This window comes from Micropterus salmoides, unplaced genomic scaffold (assembly GCF_014851395.1).
Source record: "Micropterus salmoides isolate LMB-PRFRI ecotype aquatic unplaced genomic scaffold, ASM1485139v1 Ms_hic_scaffold_22, whole genome shotgun sequence".
Lineage (NCBI taxonomy): Eukaryota > Metazoa > Chordata > Actinopteri > Centrarchiformes > Centrarchidae > Micropterus > Micropterus salmoides.
In genome coordinates, this window is record NW_024041373.1 from 11,920,663 (window position 1) to 11,938,049 (window position 17,387).

A 17,387-nucleotide genomic window follows, 5' to 3' on the forward strand; every position below is an offset into this window, starting at 1 on the left:
AAAACCACCACATCATTTCTCATTCAGCCTTACTCTAATTTAGTCTCAAACGACTTCAACATTATAATTAATTTAATGGAGAAACTAAATTAAGTAAAAAAAAAGCTCATTTAAAAACATTCTTTTGATACCATTAATACCAAATGTTATTTGGTTTGATTTTTATCTTTACATAGCAATTTTTTATGGGGGGGGGGGGTTCAAGGAGCGGTGAGGCACTATCTTGTTTTGTACAAAAATAAGTAAATGCATGTGGAAATCATTTAACATGATACAGTTTTTGCATTTTCAACAATTTATCTCCATAAAAACACAGTGACATGCTTACAGTCAAATAATGATACTGTTTTCTCTTCTATTGTTTGGCGTAAGCACACATACCCTACGCATACACACAGATATAATAACACACACACATGCACATACTGCACACAGCATCCTTTCCATTACCAATTACCAGGGCTGGAGCAGGCCCAGACTGCATATATGGAAGATAAACGGAATTTTTTCACTGCACACTGAGCTGTTTGTGTAGCCAATAGGCTCCTTTCACTCATTGGATTCTGCTGGCGAGGGATGCCTTGGAATCTGGCTGATGTGATGAAGTGTTTTTCTCCTAATGCATAAACGATGCAACAACAGTGTTATTCATTTCCATAAATCCATTTAAATAAACATTTAGATCAGGCACAGTGGTAATAACATTCAAAAATCCTTGTATGTAAGTGCAAATAAAGGTTGTGTGTGTGCGTACAGTCGTATGTACATACTGTGTGTATCAGTGAGTGGGTGCGTATATGTGTGACGATGATGTGTCTGCAAATACATAAAGCAAATCCTTACTGTCAGTGAGAGAGATAGGGGTCATAGGTCGTCGGCTTTCCGGAGGCTTTCTCTCTATCTCCTCTGACAGTTCCCAAGATGCAGTGGGCCACCGGGGCATTTTGTCTGTCTCTGTCTGTCTTTCCTGAAATCCTTCCAAAGTAGATCAGTTCCCTTCTCAGAGCACTTCATCCTGAACAGGTCAAGGGCGGACTGCGTCCCCCTTCAGGAGTCCACAGCTTCTTTGTTATCGAGACACTCTCTCATGCTACGGCTAACTGGGACAACAAAGACGTTCAGTGGGAAAAAATAGTCTTTTTCTGAATACCCAAGTATTTATAAACAAGCCACTTAAGCTCTTCTCAAAAGCCACTAGACTCTTTTTGAATGAACTCTCTTTGGAAAAGCATGCAACAGTAAACTCATGTTTGTTATATCAGAAATAAAGCTTTTTAAATACAAAGGGATATTGCAGCCCTGACTAGTCAAGTGAGGATCCTTCTACATGCAAACGTACAATGAAAGCTTCTCCTGCATTCACAAAGTTTAATCAATGAGCACTACTGCTGCTCTTAATATCCAGTGTTTTCATTCAAAGTGCACGTTAAACTACTGAACCTAAACTATATGCCATGCAATGTCATGCATGTCAAGGATCTGTCAAAGTGTATTTTTCAGTCCTATCTGTGATTTGAATCATTCAAATGACATGAATCCTTGAAGAAACATCTACACATGAATAATGGGAGTTGTAAGGTCTCCCGTGGCTCTCACCTTTATGGCACACAACGCAGAAGTTGTACTTCACACAAGCTTCACACACAAAGCTGTTGCATGAAATGCACGCCGCTGAAGATTGAGATGAGGTATTGTGCTGCTGCGTTCAAACAGCAGGTAAATCTGTGCTGGGCAAACTGTTGCAGAAGAAACAAAGCTGAGGTGGCTGGTACGTCTGACCCAATTCTGACATGTGGGAGAGGAGCAAGGTAAAGAGGAGCAGCTGAACAATATCTGCTGTATGGTAGGGAAGCATTGGAGGGCGAGCTTTGGACTGTAGATGGACTAGTTCATATATGGAGTTAGCTATGGGGACAAGACACGCTTGCATTTTCCATGGTGGTAACACCAAATGCATGCAACAAAATCCAGTGGAAAGCGAAGTGGTGACTAGGGGTGCAACGGATTTTGGATTGTATCAAAGTTTTGAGTCATGGATCGGATCATTTCACAGATAAGCCGAAAAAAAAGTTAAGTTAAATTAATTTTAAAACATTAATCTCTCTTAGTCTCACTCTGTAGTCTGTATGTCCCACCCACCTGAATGTTTACACGTCACAAGTAATAGCCAATCAACACTGAAGGCTCCTGTGCCACAGATGGGCAAAGTGAGCGAGCGGAGCTGTGTGTCGAAGGGAAGGCAGCGGATATTACTGAAGCTGCAATAAACATCACAATCTGATGTTCTGTTTCTATGATGACAAGCGTGCCCAGTGTCCCAGTTACACCACTGAGTCACAGCCTGCGGGATTTCACTCAATGGAGGCAACGGCTTTCAGTCACTCTCCGCTAACCAAATCATTGCACTTCAGGGTTAAACATAGCATGCATCAGTCTTTTCTATCTTTTCACTGCAACTCTGCATCTCAATTTACGGAATTATTACTTTGAAAAATAACAGCAGCAGTAAAACTGTTCTTTAAACTATGATCATTAAACTTTGCAATGAATCCGTAGTTCACCTGTGTGCCTGGGTACACAAACAATGTATACTCATGAAAGGGTGTCACATACAGAATGAGTGAGGCAGATTGACTCCAGCTGCCTGCATACACTAGTACTGCAGGCTTCACTGCATTCATTTCCTTGTCCCTATAAAAAGTGAAGATCTAGAATCGGCAACAACTAAATCACCCAGTCAGGACAGCTCTATTGCCGGGACTGACTTTGGCTAAGACAGTCGGTGATCTGTGTGTGCTCTCCACCCAGTTGTCTACAGATAAGAGAGGATTTGAGCAGTGCCACGCTTTAAAACTGTCCTTTAGCTGTAAAAACTTTAGAAGTTAGTGGAGTTCAAGGACAATTCAGACGGATAAGTGCTGACCTCGCTGTGATGGAGAAAGAGAGGAGAATTTGCATTGTCTAAGCCCTTTGAGCATAGTGTTAATATTGCTTGGAGCACACAGCTATGCTCAGACATATTAAACAGTTGTTTGTTTGCGATGGAGACTAGCTGGCAAGCCCCTCTTGAAACAGAGGCGCTTTCATTTGCTTTGCGACAGCCTTTTACAAGTTTGTCCAGATGCTCCGGTGGCTATACTGCAGGCATAGTCCGTGTCCTTTAGTGTATCACATCAACACTCTTATTTAGTGGAAAAAAAGTCTGTCAAGCCTGTCTGATTCTTTCTCCAGGTCTATCCTTAATTTGGAACTTAGCGGGCTTTCACACTAACAGTAGCACTACTGTAAAACAACACAGGAGATCTTGGTGTAAAACAGGACGTTTTGGGGTGCAAGTTCATGAAAATTAAATACAAGGCTTTTCAAAAGTCTTTGGGCTTTGATGCCAAATTGTAAAACTTTGGAAAGTTCATACATTTTCTTCTTCATATCAATGCCAGGTTTGTAGCAACTTAGCACAATGGTGGGGCAGTCCTGCATAGTACAACAACTGCATCCGTTGTTCCAGCAAGTGCCCAAAAATGACAAATGACCACGATTGTTCCCTGACATTTAACCAAGTGGTTATTACTATAACAATGATGATAAAGCTCCCCTAACCTTGAAATAGTCATTTTACCCAAAACCAAACCTTTCCCTAAACCTAACTACACCCTGTGATAAAACCTAACCACACCTTAACCATAGCACTGGGCATAAACAAATCATGTCATCCTGCCAACAGCAGTGTCAGATCATAAAATGCTTGTATGTAGCATCTATAGGGCATAGACAAACAACATTTTTTCATTTGAAGGACTTATTGACAGTGGTATAAGGTATTCTCTCTGGTGTACTTGCATGCATTTTATTGGCCAACACTGCGTGCTGCCGGATGAAGTTACATTGAGCTCCTCAAAAAGAAGAGCCATAACGTTTGTGCCGCACTATTGCGAGGCAAAAAATGATCTGTCTGCAACAAACCCCCTGTGGAGCTAACGCAGGGGTCTGACTGAAATGGAAAAGATGCCTGCTGCAGTGCCATTGTTGGAAATTTTCATCATGCAAAACTTTAACATCAAGCGCACTGCAGCAAGTCCACTCCTGCCAGACAGAAACGATCTCTCCAAGCACGTGGGTCACAAAATTATAGGGGTCACTGTGATGGTAGTATTTGCTAAAATGAGAAAATAACAAATATTGACAAAACACCCCAGAATTACTCCACCCACCTGGCACAAAGTGCATCTGCCTATTAAACTTCATATGCTCAGCAGGTATGATGTTTAATTTCCAAAAGCAAAGCATGGCCACATACAAGACTCTTTGGGTTAGCACTTGTGTTTGTAGTAATTTATTGAAATCTGCTTCACTCCTGGGCTGTACTGCATCTGTTCTCTTTTTATCTGCCTCTGCACATGCTGTGACTCTGACCTTCTGCCTGACAAAGGGGGCTGACATACATACATAGTACCTCACAGATACAATGAGTAAAATAAATATAATTTGTTTCCAACTACAGAACAATCAACTGCTTCTTCTGTTCCTGTTATTGGGAAATATTTATTTTTTGTGTGTTTTGATTACAATGTCCATCAGCATCTCAATTTGCAATTCACTGAACTGAAAATCAAATTTTCTCTTCAATTAAATGACTTCTGACTGTGAAATCATTCACAGAATGTCAACAGAAGCAATCAAAAGTTTATAAATAGTCGAATACAAGCAAGCTAAATTATTTTTTTAGGGGTGTTTTAGATTCTTGCCACAGTTCTCCTGGGTGTCATGTTCAATAGTCTGAGTTTACGAGAGATGGGAATATTCACAGTGTCAGTGTATCACCCAGCAGGGTAGTTTAGCAGATACTCTGTCTTCTAGTCAACACTTTAATTAGTATTGTGTTGTGGAGAAACAACAGCTTCGTATTTCCTGTCAACAGGCCCCTCTGGGCTACCAATTAATAAAAACACCTCAAAAATTAGGTTCTCACCGCCAAGCTGCAATGACTTCTAGATGAGATTCTGATTACAGCAGAGATTACAATGTAGACAACTAAATGTGCGTGATGCTTGTGATCAACTCTGGTCTGAGCACATACTGTTCAAAGACACAAAAATAATGTTCTGGAACTCTTTTAAATTGACAAAACTGAGTTTGTGTAGTTGAGGGCACATCAAAGCCCGCTCACACCATATGAACAGCAACACGGTCTTATGAAGCAATCCGACGTACGTCAGACACTGCTGGTCCTCCATACTAATGCCACTGTGCCAGCATGAAGCTGCATCCCATAATAAGCATGTGGCATACGTTTTCACATCTGTATTGTATGTTTTACCATTAGTAAAGTAAACTACTAAGTCATGTATATGTGTGTGTAAGTCAGATTCACGATGCCACGGTGTTGTACAAAGCCAGCTAACAGATGTTAGTTATTCTACACCACTTCCTGCAGAGATCTCACTGCTTGGGCAAGGTTACAGACATGTTACAGCATCCACGGTGGGAGGAAAGGAGACCTGGTTTCCATGCCAACAGCCTTCACCCAAATATGGCCACTACTTCCTGGTATACAAACCCATTTAAATTCATCGAGTTCGAGGTGGAGGAAGAATAAGTGAAAGTACAAGGGGAACAAAAAGAGGACAAAACAATAAAACGTCTTTCAATAGCTCACAAATGATAAAAAGGGAAGTAACAGTCCTTCTGGAACAGTAAATAGCAGCTATGGAATATGCGTGAAAATAAGTGCAGATCCACATCCTACTATACAGCTTCAGGCACTGACACATACTGTATAGGCGTGAAAGTGGATCTTGCAAGCATAAAACGTCTAAACCTCAAATAAATGGCTGCTTTCAAACAGGTTTCTGCATTACCTAGTAGAGGAATTTCTGATAAATACTAGGTTAAAATTTTATTCCATGTTCAACTATAAGGCTTTTTTTAAGGCTGTCTAAAACATCAGGGTGAATAGAATTTTGCTAAGAACAGTAAATACTGCATTTGTTGGGGACTATTTTCAGAGGTGGATTAATACACATTTAGTGCTCTAGCAAGTATTGTGTATGTGGGACTGACTAAAAAAACTACAGTTGCCATGTGTATGGTAACACAGGAAGATGTTGCCCAGTGCCACGATGTGGTTTTATTAGTTTTGGACTAACAATTAAAAGTAAATAATCAGGCATGTGATTGGCAAAAAAGCAGTATAAGTTATTTAATGGATGTGTTGCAGTGTGAATCAAAGACAAGGGTCTAATCCACTGTTCCAACGCAACCTCTCTATAATAATTATTAATTTGTATTCATTTTTACCAAACTTCAATAGCTAAATGTGCAACATGAAACATGAAATAATTGATCCATAACTAAATAATGTAACTACTAACTTTCAAATAAGTTCTGTTGAAGTTAATAGATGATTTTTAATGAATAAGAGACAGCAGCAAAGGTTGTTGCCTGTTATAGACCTGGTGGCCTGACTGTTAAAGAAATACTTATATTCTTCAGGAAACTCAAACAGCTGATCAGTCTCTATCTGTTGGAAACTGTAGGAAAAAGTTTGACATTTCAACTCTGGCAGCGAGAACGACCGCGACAGTTTAACGGGATCGCGCCAGTCACACAGAAGCCGTTGCCATGGTTACCTCGGAGCGCTTGTTTGCCTGTCTGTTGATGAGGAGCGCAGAGCGACCCGTGTGAAAAGGCCTTATATAGCCTTAACCTTGTCACAACCATTCACAAGAAATTAATTAATAACGTGCCAAAGCCTTTAACATAAGGACGACTTAAAAAGCAACTATTCACACAGCAAAGTGTATAGGCTACATGAGTGATCAATAGATAACAAAGTCAAAGTAAACATTAGACATAGCCTCTAACAAGCAATAATCAAAACATTCCCAATTTATCTGATCCTTATTGTCAACTCAGTGTTGGGCAAGTTACTCAAATAATATTACCTACTAGTTACTTAGCATAGGCTATAGACCTACTCCTTAAAAAAGTAGTATTAGCTACTCTACTTAGGCCCACTACTGAGTGATAGCCTATTATAACACCACTCTCTCCCGATGAGTCCAAGCATCACTGGCAGCAGCGGACAGAGTTTTTCTCTGAGTTTCATGTTGCTGTGTTGCTTTAGCTGATGCTTCAATTAGCCTAAGTATAAATGTAACATTAGAACTGTTCGCGGTTGAAAACTTTTTGCTGGTCGCACAAAGTTTACAACGAACGACAATGTTCTTTGTATCTTAGACTGTGACACAGTAAAGGCAATGACGTTACTTACAGCTGTCGAAAATACCTCTCTCTCTCTGTTCTCCAGTTGTCTTTTAGCTTCTTGTCTAACAGCTGGCCTTAACAACATAAGGTCCGGTGCAGGTGAGCTGCAGCGCGGTCGCGCATTCACGTAAGTGATGGTGTGTTCAGTAGCGCACCGTTACTTGTAATAATACAACTGTTTTGGAAATAGTAATCCGTTACATTACTCTTTACTGGGAAAAGTAATTTTGCAGTAGGCCTATTACTGCCCAACACTACGTACCACTGATGCGCGAGAGCGCCTGTGGTACACACTGCGCGGGTGTGTTGTTGGCAGCTGAGCGTAAACGAACATCCTTGATACTTAGAAAGGAAGACTTTAAACATGTCAACCTAGATCCTTTTCATTTCACTAGGCCAGGTCCTGCATGTGTACACATAAAGTAAATGTTAATAACTTATTCAAGTAAATATATAAATCTCCATTGATAAGATGGAATTGTCATTTGAAAAGCCTTCAGCAGATCAGTTTAATTTTACATTGGATGCGCTATAATTATTGTATGTGTGTGTGCACATTTGGGGGAATGGCTACTGGAGTGAATGCACAGAAGCACTTAAGACTGCTTCTCTCATATCTTGGGGCACAATGGCTGTTCAAAGCTAGGCCAAGCTTTCAATACACACTGAAGCCCAAATATGTTCAGACCCATAGATTTGTTTCGCCGAGCTGCATTAAAAGAGGGCCACATCTAGGGGCAAAGAGAACATTACTTCCATGTGATAGCAGGCTGTTTACTCCAGTGCCTCATATCCCCTTGGCCTCACTACTGGACTGGGTGTCCCATTGTATTGATCGAAACCAAACTAAGTGGTCTAATACTTGCATGCCACATCAGAGCAATGGGACAAAACTGTCTGCTGTACTTCCTGTCTGGTTGTGTGCCTTGTGTGTGTGTTTCTCTGTTCATTCTGGAGCACCGTTGAGACTATGCTGAAACACAAGTGCCCTATTTTATATGAAAAGAAAATTCTAGGAACAAGCCTGAAGATTTACAATTGGCTAAACTGAGGCATATAATTATCACTGTTATTTCTGTATGCTATTCATGACTAATTCACTTGAAAAATCTGACCTGATACATTGCTACTTAGAATACAAAATTGTCAGTATAATCCATCACTATACAGACTGGTTGTTTTTATGTTCTGAACTTTCTTAGATTCTGAGCTTCTAGTCTTTTTAAAATATTTAGTTGAATTCTTGCTTTTGTGGACTGATGCAACAAACGTGTGCTGGGTGTCCAGGCTTCCTATGTATTATATATGTGTTATAGATAGACAAGTGTCTTTAGACTACATGACGAGGACATGCATGACAGAAATCCCTGTACTTTCTCATGCATGTGTTTAAGAAAATTCATTGCAGATCACATAGTTGATACCAAGCCTGGTCGCAGAAGGACTATTCTCAAGGTACAAAGACACAAGAATGAGCATTGACTCAGACACATTAGAAATCAAGTGAGAGGTGTTCGTCTTTGCCCCTTGGGCAGAGACAATAGAGAGTAGACCCACACACAACCTCCATCGTTGATACAATATTGACATGGCACTAATAGCCCCGGCTATAAGACTGGGCGGAGGAGCAACCAGGCGAGGCAAAAATTGCGTGAAGGCCAGGCATGGCCTTTGCTGCAGCCTCTTCACGACCCACTTTAGCACAACAGCAAACACCATTCTGTTTGTCTCTGTACATTACCCTCAGATGCTTGACCACTGCAGGCAAACTCCCTCAGGAGGTCTAGACTGGAGTTTAAGGCCCACAAACACACACGCCAAGCCACCGTCTGAATGAAAACTAGAACAGTTTTTCAAACCCCAGAGGATATTACAGAGAAGACAAAATACAATATAGCAGTGTAAAAGCCATTTTATCTATTTGTCTGCCTTTGTGTTTATTTTGACGCAATACACTTTTTGTACACTGGGGGAAGTTGTCTTTACTGGGACTGCATTTATACAGGAAGGGTAATGCAGTCTGGTGTGTCGAATGCCCTTTGAGGCATACAGTTATTTTTGACCATGGCAATGGCTTCTGCAGGTAGCAGAAATGTGATTACTTCACCACATGCTGAATACATGCAGTCTGTGTCCCCCCTATCGTTTTATTCCCACTGGCATCAAAAACAGCTTGTAGTGATGAGACTAAATACATGTTTAACACCATTCACAACCATCATAATTCACAATTTTACATGCATGATGATCTGAGAGGAATTTTATTCATCTTGGCCAGCATGGCTTGTATTCCCCCCCCCCAGTTTCACTGACTGTAGGTATCCAGTGGGGATAATTGGTTCTATAAATACAACTCTAAGACACTGTGTCCACAGTTCATTCAAAAACAGTACTGGCACATCACTGGGGTGAAGTGTTTGGGGAATGATGAAGAGAAGATCTGAAGACTGCTTTTATATCTATGTCATCATCTTGCCAATCACACCGAAGTGAAAGGTGCAGCGCTGTTCTGAAAAGTTGAAATACTTTTATCCTAACACACTCACAGCACAGCGAAGAACTAGTGGATTGCTTTGAAAAATGAAACCCAGTACAGAGCGTATGTGGATACATGTAGCACATACATGGCATGCTTATAATACACTGTAGGAGATGGAGGTAGGGGTAATTGAAAAAGTATGCAATGAAAACTGCAGAATAACATGAGCTATGAAGATGCTCTCACAAAATAAATGACTGGTAACTAAATAAATTATGTCCTCTATTTAAAGATACTCTTCTGATATGGGAACTTAAAATGTGCAAATAAGAAAAATAGCCACACATCTCTCTTATGCTTTCCTCTTTCTTATAATTTAGTATTGTCTGCATCCCCTATAAGACGAAACAGTCAGAAAGCAATGTGTGTCTGGCCATAACTTGCGATGCAGTGATTTAAAAGACTTGCCACGCTATTTCAAGTTCAATTTCTCAAACACTTCTCTTTACTTGCTTAAAAATGCCAAGACACTTGCACCCAATCTCTCTCTCTCTCTGCAAGGTACACTGTTTTTCCAATGAAAGGCGTTAGAGGTGCTATCTGCTGTCTTTGATTTGGTTGTTTTACTTCTTGAAGTAGATAAGTGCTTCCCCATGAAATAGTAAGGGAAGTATAGTTTATAATAATAGTTAACTTTGTTGACAAATTAATTAGTGTGAGAGCTGCAGCTCTCATGCTTTTGTTCTCTTCGCTCTTTATTATTATTATTATTATTATTTATTCTGCCGTTTTTTGCATCTAACTAGTCCTGTACCGCTTGTCCTACAAACTTGGTTCCAACTTCAAATTGTACATCTTCTTCATGAGATGGGTGCTATTACCTGTATTGCTGGTATCTGTAATGATTGATTTTGTGATTGTATATTAATATTTTTATGCATTTTAAAATGAATGGGTTCCTATGGGAGCAGGGACTCCACTCTTCCAAATTTAAGAGCTTAGTGCTCCGGCATATGTGCAGCTAGAGACCTAGAGACAATTTCAGCTGTAAGTTGCAGAAAAGATGTTGATTTTTCAAGGTTGTATTTGGTGTTTGCTAAAAAAATGTTTAGTTTCGGAGCTATGCCCTTCCAAAGTGAAGGGTTTTACAGCTTTTAGCAGACTTTACCAGTGTGTCATGTGATCAGTTAGCGTGGAGACAGGAGGATTTTGCAGACCAGAAATTTTTTTGTAAACTGCTGCTAGTCGCGTATATTTATCTCTATAAGCACAAAAATGGTACCAAAATGTAGCCACATGCCTTTCCTCCCTCAAAATGTCAAAATCCTGCTCAGTGGACGTTTAGTTTTTTATCTCTGATCCTTAATTGATTGGAAAGTCTCAGTCGTCTCTCATTCACTCCCTGTTGTAGCTGTAGGCTGAGGTCTCCCCCTTTCAGTGGTTACATTCAAAATTCTGTGTTGCTAGTCTTTTTAAATACAATCATTGTTAACATGATATTAAGTCTTTCACAGCACAATCCTTTGGCTATGATGGCGCAATGGATAAGATGCCTGCCTTTGGTGTGAGAGACCCGCGTTCAATCCCCCACTGTGATCCATCCACCATTGTGTCCCTGAGCAAGACACTTAATCCCTTGTTGGTCCAGAGGCGTGCAACCTCTGACATGTATAGCAATTGTAAGTTGCTTTGGATAAAAGCGTCAGCTAAATGTATGTTCATTTATTTTATTCTTCAACAGTGGAGTAGCCATCACAGAAAATATGTTTATAAGCAAAACATGCCTTTTATTGGTGCTTAGGAGCCATTTATTTTGTCAGAATAAGACATGATTGACAAAGAAAGTTGAAAGCCCTTCACAGTGTATCTGAGTAGTCCGGTGGTTGAGCACTTGCTCTTGCTCCGGATCCAGAGATTGATGAATAAAACCCTGCTCACAGCATGTTAACGAAAAGGGGGCCAAACTTAACACATAGGTTTGCTGAACAAGTGTGCAGCACATCACTGAGTCTCTTAGCTGATGGAGCCGCACATTGCACCGACAACGGTAGCAATCGCTCTCACACACATTTTCTTAAGGAAATGCCCGTTCTAGTTAAATAAATGTATTTACATGTCACTGTCACATACAATTTTCTTTTTCATGAGTACACTATAGCTCAGATATTATAAACTGATTATAAACAGCAGAAAAAAGCGAAGCTAAACAGTGAATTTACAGGCAAATGAAAACCCGGCATTCTGCTCAAATGGATTTATATTTTGAATTTCCATGTACCGAACACCGCAATGGTATTGTACTATGAAACATAATGTTAGTTCCCCTGTGATTTATGAATGACAGCTGTACTATGCATCCTAGCTGCAAATGTTATGAGGCGAGGGGCTGTGAAATGGAGCTTTTCTCCTTGTGAGAAGGCATTGTGCCAAGGCTACCCACTAGAGAAATATGTGGAAATGCAGTGAGCTCCCCATGTAAGTTGCTTTCCTGGAGACCCATTGCTCTGTTGTAAATTGCTTGCATTTCAGCTTATGCAAATATATCTGGTAAAAAGTGATATTTTCCTCAGAGATGCTTCTCTCGTTCTTTTGCCGCTCCCACCCCAGCCCCGTTCCTCTATCCCCATGACAATCCATCAGCACAGATAAAACCCAACCATCTCCAGCATCATTTTTCCTACTCATAGATTTTCTTTGGCAGAGTGATGATGCCTTGCATCACTATTCTGAGGACTAGTTCAGTTCATCCGTACTGAAAGAGATTTCTTGGAAAGTATGTTTTTGTGGTTATATCTTGCATCCCCTGGACCTGCACATTGATCCATCTTATTGTTACGGCAGGTCAGCAGGAATAATGAGACTAGCTGCAGTAACTAGCCCCAGCAGGTAGAGCAATTTTGTTCAGATATAATATATGCATGCATGTCCTGCGTGAGCTGCTCTGGTCCCAGTGCTGTAAATGAGCTCTATGGGGCTGCTCAGGATGAATATGTATGACAAACGGCATTTCTTCTCCCTGTTACACACAAGAAAGGTTCAGGAGGAGTTCACCATCAAAAATATCCCTCATCACCTCAAGCACATTCCTATTCCTAGTGTTGATCCAAACACAGTCTGAGGAATGAAAGGGAGAGTAAAACGAGCATGGGAGGGCTAGGATCAGGACAAGCTACACTCAAGCTCACATCTCATGGAAGGAAGAATCCTTTTAGTGTTATCATAGGCAGCAGATATGTTCAGTGTATTAGGCTGCACGGGAATCTATTAACTACTTTCTGTTGATAACAAAAGATGGGGTCTTATCAAGCTGGTAGAAGTGACACGGGAATGCATTAACATTTATGTTGCTCTCTCCTCTGCTTTTGTGTCATCTCCAGAGTGCCCACTCTGTTCTTTCCTCCTTAATGCAGTTCAGCACTTTGCCCATTCACCCCTTACTGTGTGAACTGCTGCAGAAGAAAATAATGACCAAACAAAATCCCTTATGCATGTTTTGCATAAAAAAGTGGCCCATTTTTAAAGGTAGAGCAGACGTTACCCTAGTTCTCTCAAAAGCTTAACATGAATGACCACTGTCCCTTAATCTAAATGCCAATTTAACTGTCTGTCTGTGTTAAGAGAGATTAATATCACAGTACTTTTAAGTGCATTGCTGGTGAATGTTTAATGTCTTTTATTTTTATTGCTTGATTGAGTTGTTGATGTTTTAGCAGAACACAATGTTTGTTGCTCCCTCTAGTGGCACATCTCTCAAACTTTAATGAGCTCTCACTGAACTGACAGCCAGATGTCACAAATGTTAAATTTTCTGCCCTACAGAGTCGCATCAGCTCACAACTCTCTCAGTGAAGACAATATATATTCAAAGCAGAGCTACTGAAATAAAAAAGTTGTGTCAAGATTCATTCTAATTGACCAAGTTACAACATATCAGTCACCAGTTACAGTATACAGCATAGTGTGGGCTTTTATTTAGTGTGATTGGAGAGCTTACAAAGAAAAAAAACGAAAAATATCATATTTCTGGCTAACGTCATGCTTGTGATGACACAAATATAGCATGCAGACAGTAAACAACAGCCATGTGAAAACAGGACGAAAATGGCCCCGCTGTTGATGATATAACACCCACCTTTAAACGTCTGACGCCAAGATTTTCCTGGATGCATTTAATTAGCTTAACAGATGGAAAGAATTGTGCATCTAATGCTGTGAGATGCGTATGAGGCACGTGTTTTTGTGTGATTTGTTGGGACTTAAATGAAATGAGAAGATCTGCCATTTAATTTGGATGGGTCACACAAAGAATACAAAAACTTATATTAACTATGTACTTGTGAGACTCTTTTTTGTTTATGTTTTTATGAAATACAAACATAAACAAAAACAATTCAGACTTCAGGAAGTGGAATCCTACCATCATTACACAGTGGTCCTCCAAATGTCGTCATGCTGCAGTCACAGCTGAAGCCCTCCCACTGCTGAAGACACACGCCCTGGTTGGCACACGAGTCCTCTTGGCACGTAGTGCTGGGGCCTTAATATGGAGACAAACAGCAACATGGTGGGCAGACGTTTATAATAACAGACTGCAGAGTCTGCAGATCGACTCTGCAGTGAAATTAAATGTCACGCAGAACATACAGACAATAGGGTTCTGCAAATGGAAGCATACACAGAACAAACATACTGTCCATATGCTATGCAAACACATTTGTCTATGTAGTCATATTGTACATTGTATTCTTTCTACAAATACTGCTACAAATTTCCAGAGTGTAGCTAGCGGCCTACGCGGACCCTCAATGAGTTTGTATTTAGCAAACAAAAACCTCACACATGTACAAAAACAGCATCAAAAACATTGGAGATACAGTATTTAAATATGTTCAAATAATTTTAATGTTTGGGTTAAACTGTCATTATTATTTCAATATTTTATTTTATTGTCCATATTTGAGAACAGCAGAATACAGAATATTACATGGAACAGCCCCCATTTACATCTGGCTTTTGTACAGTATGGTAGGGTGTATTTAAACTGTCTAGATCTGACGTGGCTTGATTATTGTTACACCAGATTAATATGTGTCTACAGTACACACTGTAATCCAGTTCTCTTTCCTCTCTCCAACTGTCACGAGTCCCCGACCATCAGATTACAACTATCTTCAGTTCATCTTGCACACCTGTATTAAGCACTGTCAGATTGCAGTCTGATCACTGAAAATGCACGTTATTAGCGACTTTCAATGGGGTCATAAGACAAGTAGTAGCGGCCCGAGTTACTTATTTGATTTTAAATGGCAATAAAGTAGTGCTTTCATATTTGTTTACAGTCGAAGCGTTGAATCTTCATGTCAGTCGTTCTGTCAGTCTGAGCCAATATGCATCAAGTACACAGCTGTATGCATCAAGTACACAGCTGTACAGACTAGTGTTGTCACGATACTGGAATTTCTAACCTTGATACAATACCTTGAAAAATATCAATATTCGATACCATTTTCGATACCAAGAGGGGAAAAATTTACAACAATCATTAAATTACTGAATATAATTACTGAATTATCTTATCAACTTATCTTAATAAGGAAAGTTAATAGTAATGTTTGTTAAGCAGAACAGCATCAGTTGATTTACGTCTGACCTTAGTCAAAGTATTTTCCTATCAACTGGAACTCTGCTGAGGTTCCTCAGGTCAAGTCTGATAGCTCTGAGGGGGATTAGCTTAGTTTTGAGAATTATAAATGTTTGTTAGGTAAACAACAGGACAACTATCTTATCAACAACAATTTACTGGGCCATCTTATTTAATACCTTAGTGATAAGTAAAGGGGAGACATCTCCAACGTCCCCAGGTTCTTTACAGAGGGTGGTGTGTCTGTCCTGCAGGTACTTTGCTCTTTAGCACCGCTCTGTACAGTCACTTTCATATGGGCTTGCTCGTATCAAGAGCCCTTAAGAGAGGGCTCTGCTTGTATCCTTTGCCAGCATCCAATCACAAGTGATGAGCACTAGCCAATCACAAGTGATGAGTACTAGCCAATCACAGCACAGTAGGGCGAGACTTGTCAAAACTCCGGCAGTGAAAAAAAAAACAATTCTAAAGGAGTGAATGAGACGAGAAGAAAGCGCTGTGAATGACAGGAGGTGGGGCTGTGTGGGCACTGCAGCGGTGTGTGTATCAGCTCGCTGTCGGGGAGAAGAGAAGTGCATTTTAGGATCGATACCGTGGAAAATGAATACTAAAGCCGTTTGAAATATTCAGAATCGATATGTATCAAAAAAGTTGATATTTTTGACAACACTAGTACAAACTGTTGTCTGGCTGTACGACGTTGATGCTGAGGTAGTTAAGTTAATGGAAAAATGTAAGTGGAATGGCAAAGAATGAATGTTTTTATTATTTTTTATTTCAAAATTTTGTGAGATATGGAAACATTTTGGTTTTGGACAATTTATCCTTTCACAAGTCTGGCCACCTGTATTATTGATTATTATCTGGATACTTGTACTACATTTATGACACATGAGCATCTCATAATTTGAACAATGACACACATACAACCGCATGCATGCATGTAGCACTCCACTTTACAGCCATGATTACCCATTTGGAACCCATCTACCTTTTTTGATAGTTAGTCATTATCATTCCATTGATGAAGTCCATATTTATTCTATTGTGTATTTAATTTAAAAAGAATTTCTCCGCTGTTGAATTACAACCTCGTCCTTATATATTGTCCTTTTTTCTGATTAAAGTGTAGCCACAGTAGCTGCTTCTCAGCCTCATAGTAGCTATGGCAACAGCTTAATAAGCTTTTGATGTAGCCCACTCAAGGCTGAAACATAAACTGTTGTACAAGTTTACTTCATGATTACAAATGTTTGTGAAATAATTTTAAATACATATACACATATAACTACATGACGTACTAATAATTCTACTGCTTACAGAATCTTGTTTTGAATATTATAATCTGCCACATATGTAATGGGGCCTGTTTTCACTTGACCTGGAGATTTGTAATGGCATACTTAGATAAATAAATAATATAAATAGGTCTAATTAATAATGAATTTAAAATAATTAAGATTTAGTTTTATTTACATTTTAAGTAGAGCCCATTTATTGAATTGTCTGATTTACATGTAAACATTAGGTAGAGGATAATTGAATTAGCTCATTTAATATTTATGTTAATTACAAATTCTCTAATGTAGTTATATTCCTATTTTTTTATCAAAATGCATCTGAACTGACTTTTAACTGTTGAATCTTTAAAGGCTGCTGTTCGATATAGTTCCTACTTAGTGGTAATAGAGTGAGACTATATCAGCATCATGACAATAGTAAACACGGGACTTATAACAACAATGATTAAATTTTATATAAAACATAAAAATGACTGAAGTTTGTGTTAAAACCTCATTTTTTTAATACACTATTCATGCAGGAAAAAAACACTGCTACTAAGAATATTAATCCTATTAAGTCATGCAAAAGTATCCCTTAGATGTACAGTATGTGTTCAAAAAAAAGAAGAAACAAAACACAGCAAAAATCAATACTATGTCCAATAAAAACAACATACAATATGTGAGTACAAATCAAAATGTCAGCCCCATAGACTTT

General features: G+C 39.4%; 1 protein-coding gene across 26 annotated transcripts in view; it reads right to left on the bottom strand.

The window, feature by feature from the left end:
* Positions 1-17,387, bottom strand: part of LOC119917204 (neurexin-1a) — a 252,869-nt gene that overhangs the window by 109,592 nt on the left and 125,890 nt on the right. For all 26 annotated transcript variants that reach the window (XM_038737402.1, XM_038737391.1, XM_038737387.1 and 23 more), the window contains one exon: positions 14,163-14,282. In XM_038737402.1, the coding sequence (XP_038593330.1) occupies positions 14,163-14,282 (120 nt within the window). The remainder of the gene's footprint in view (positions 1-14,162; positions 14,283-17,387) is intronic.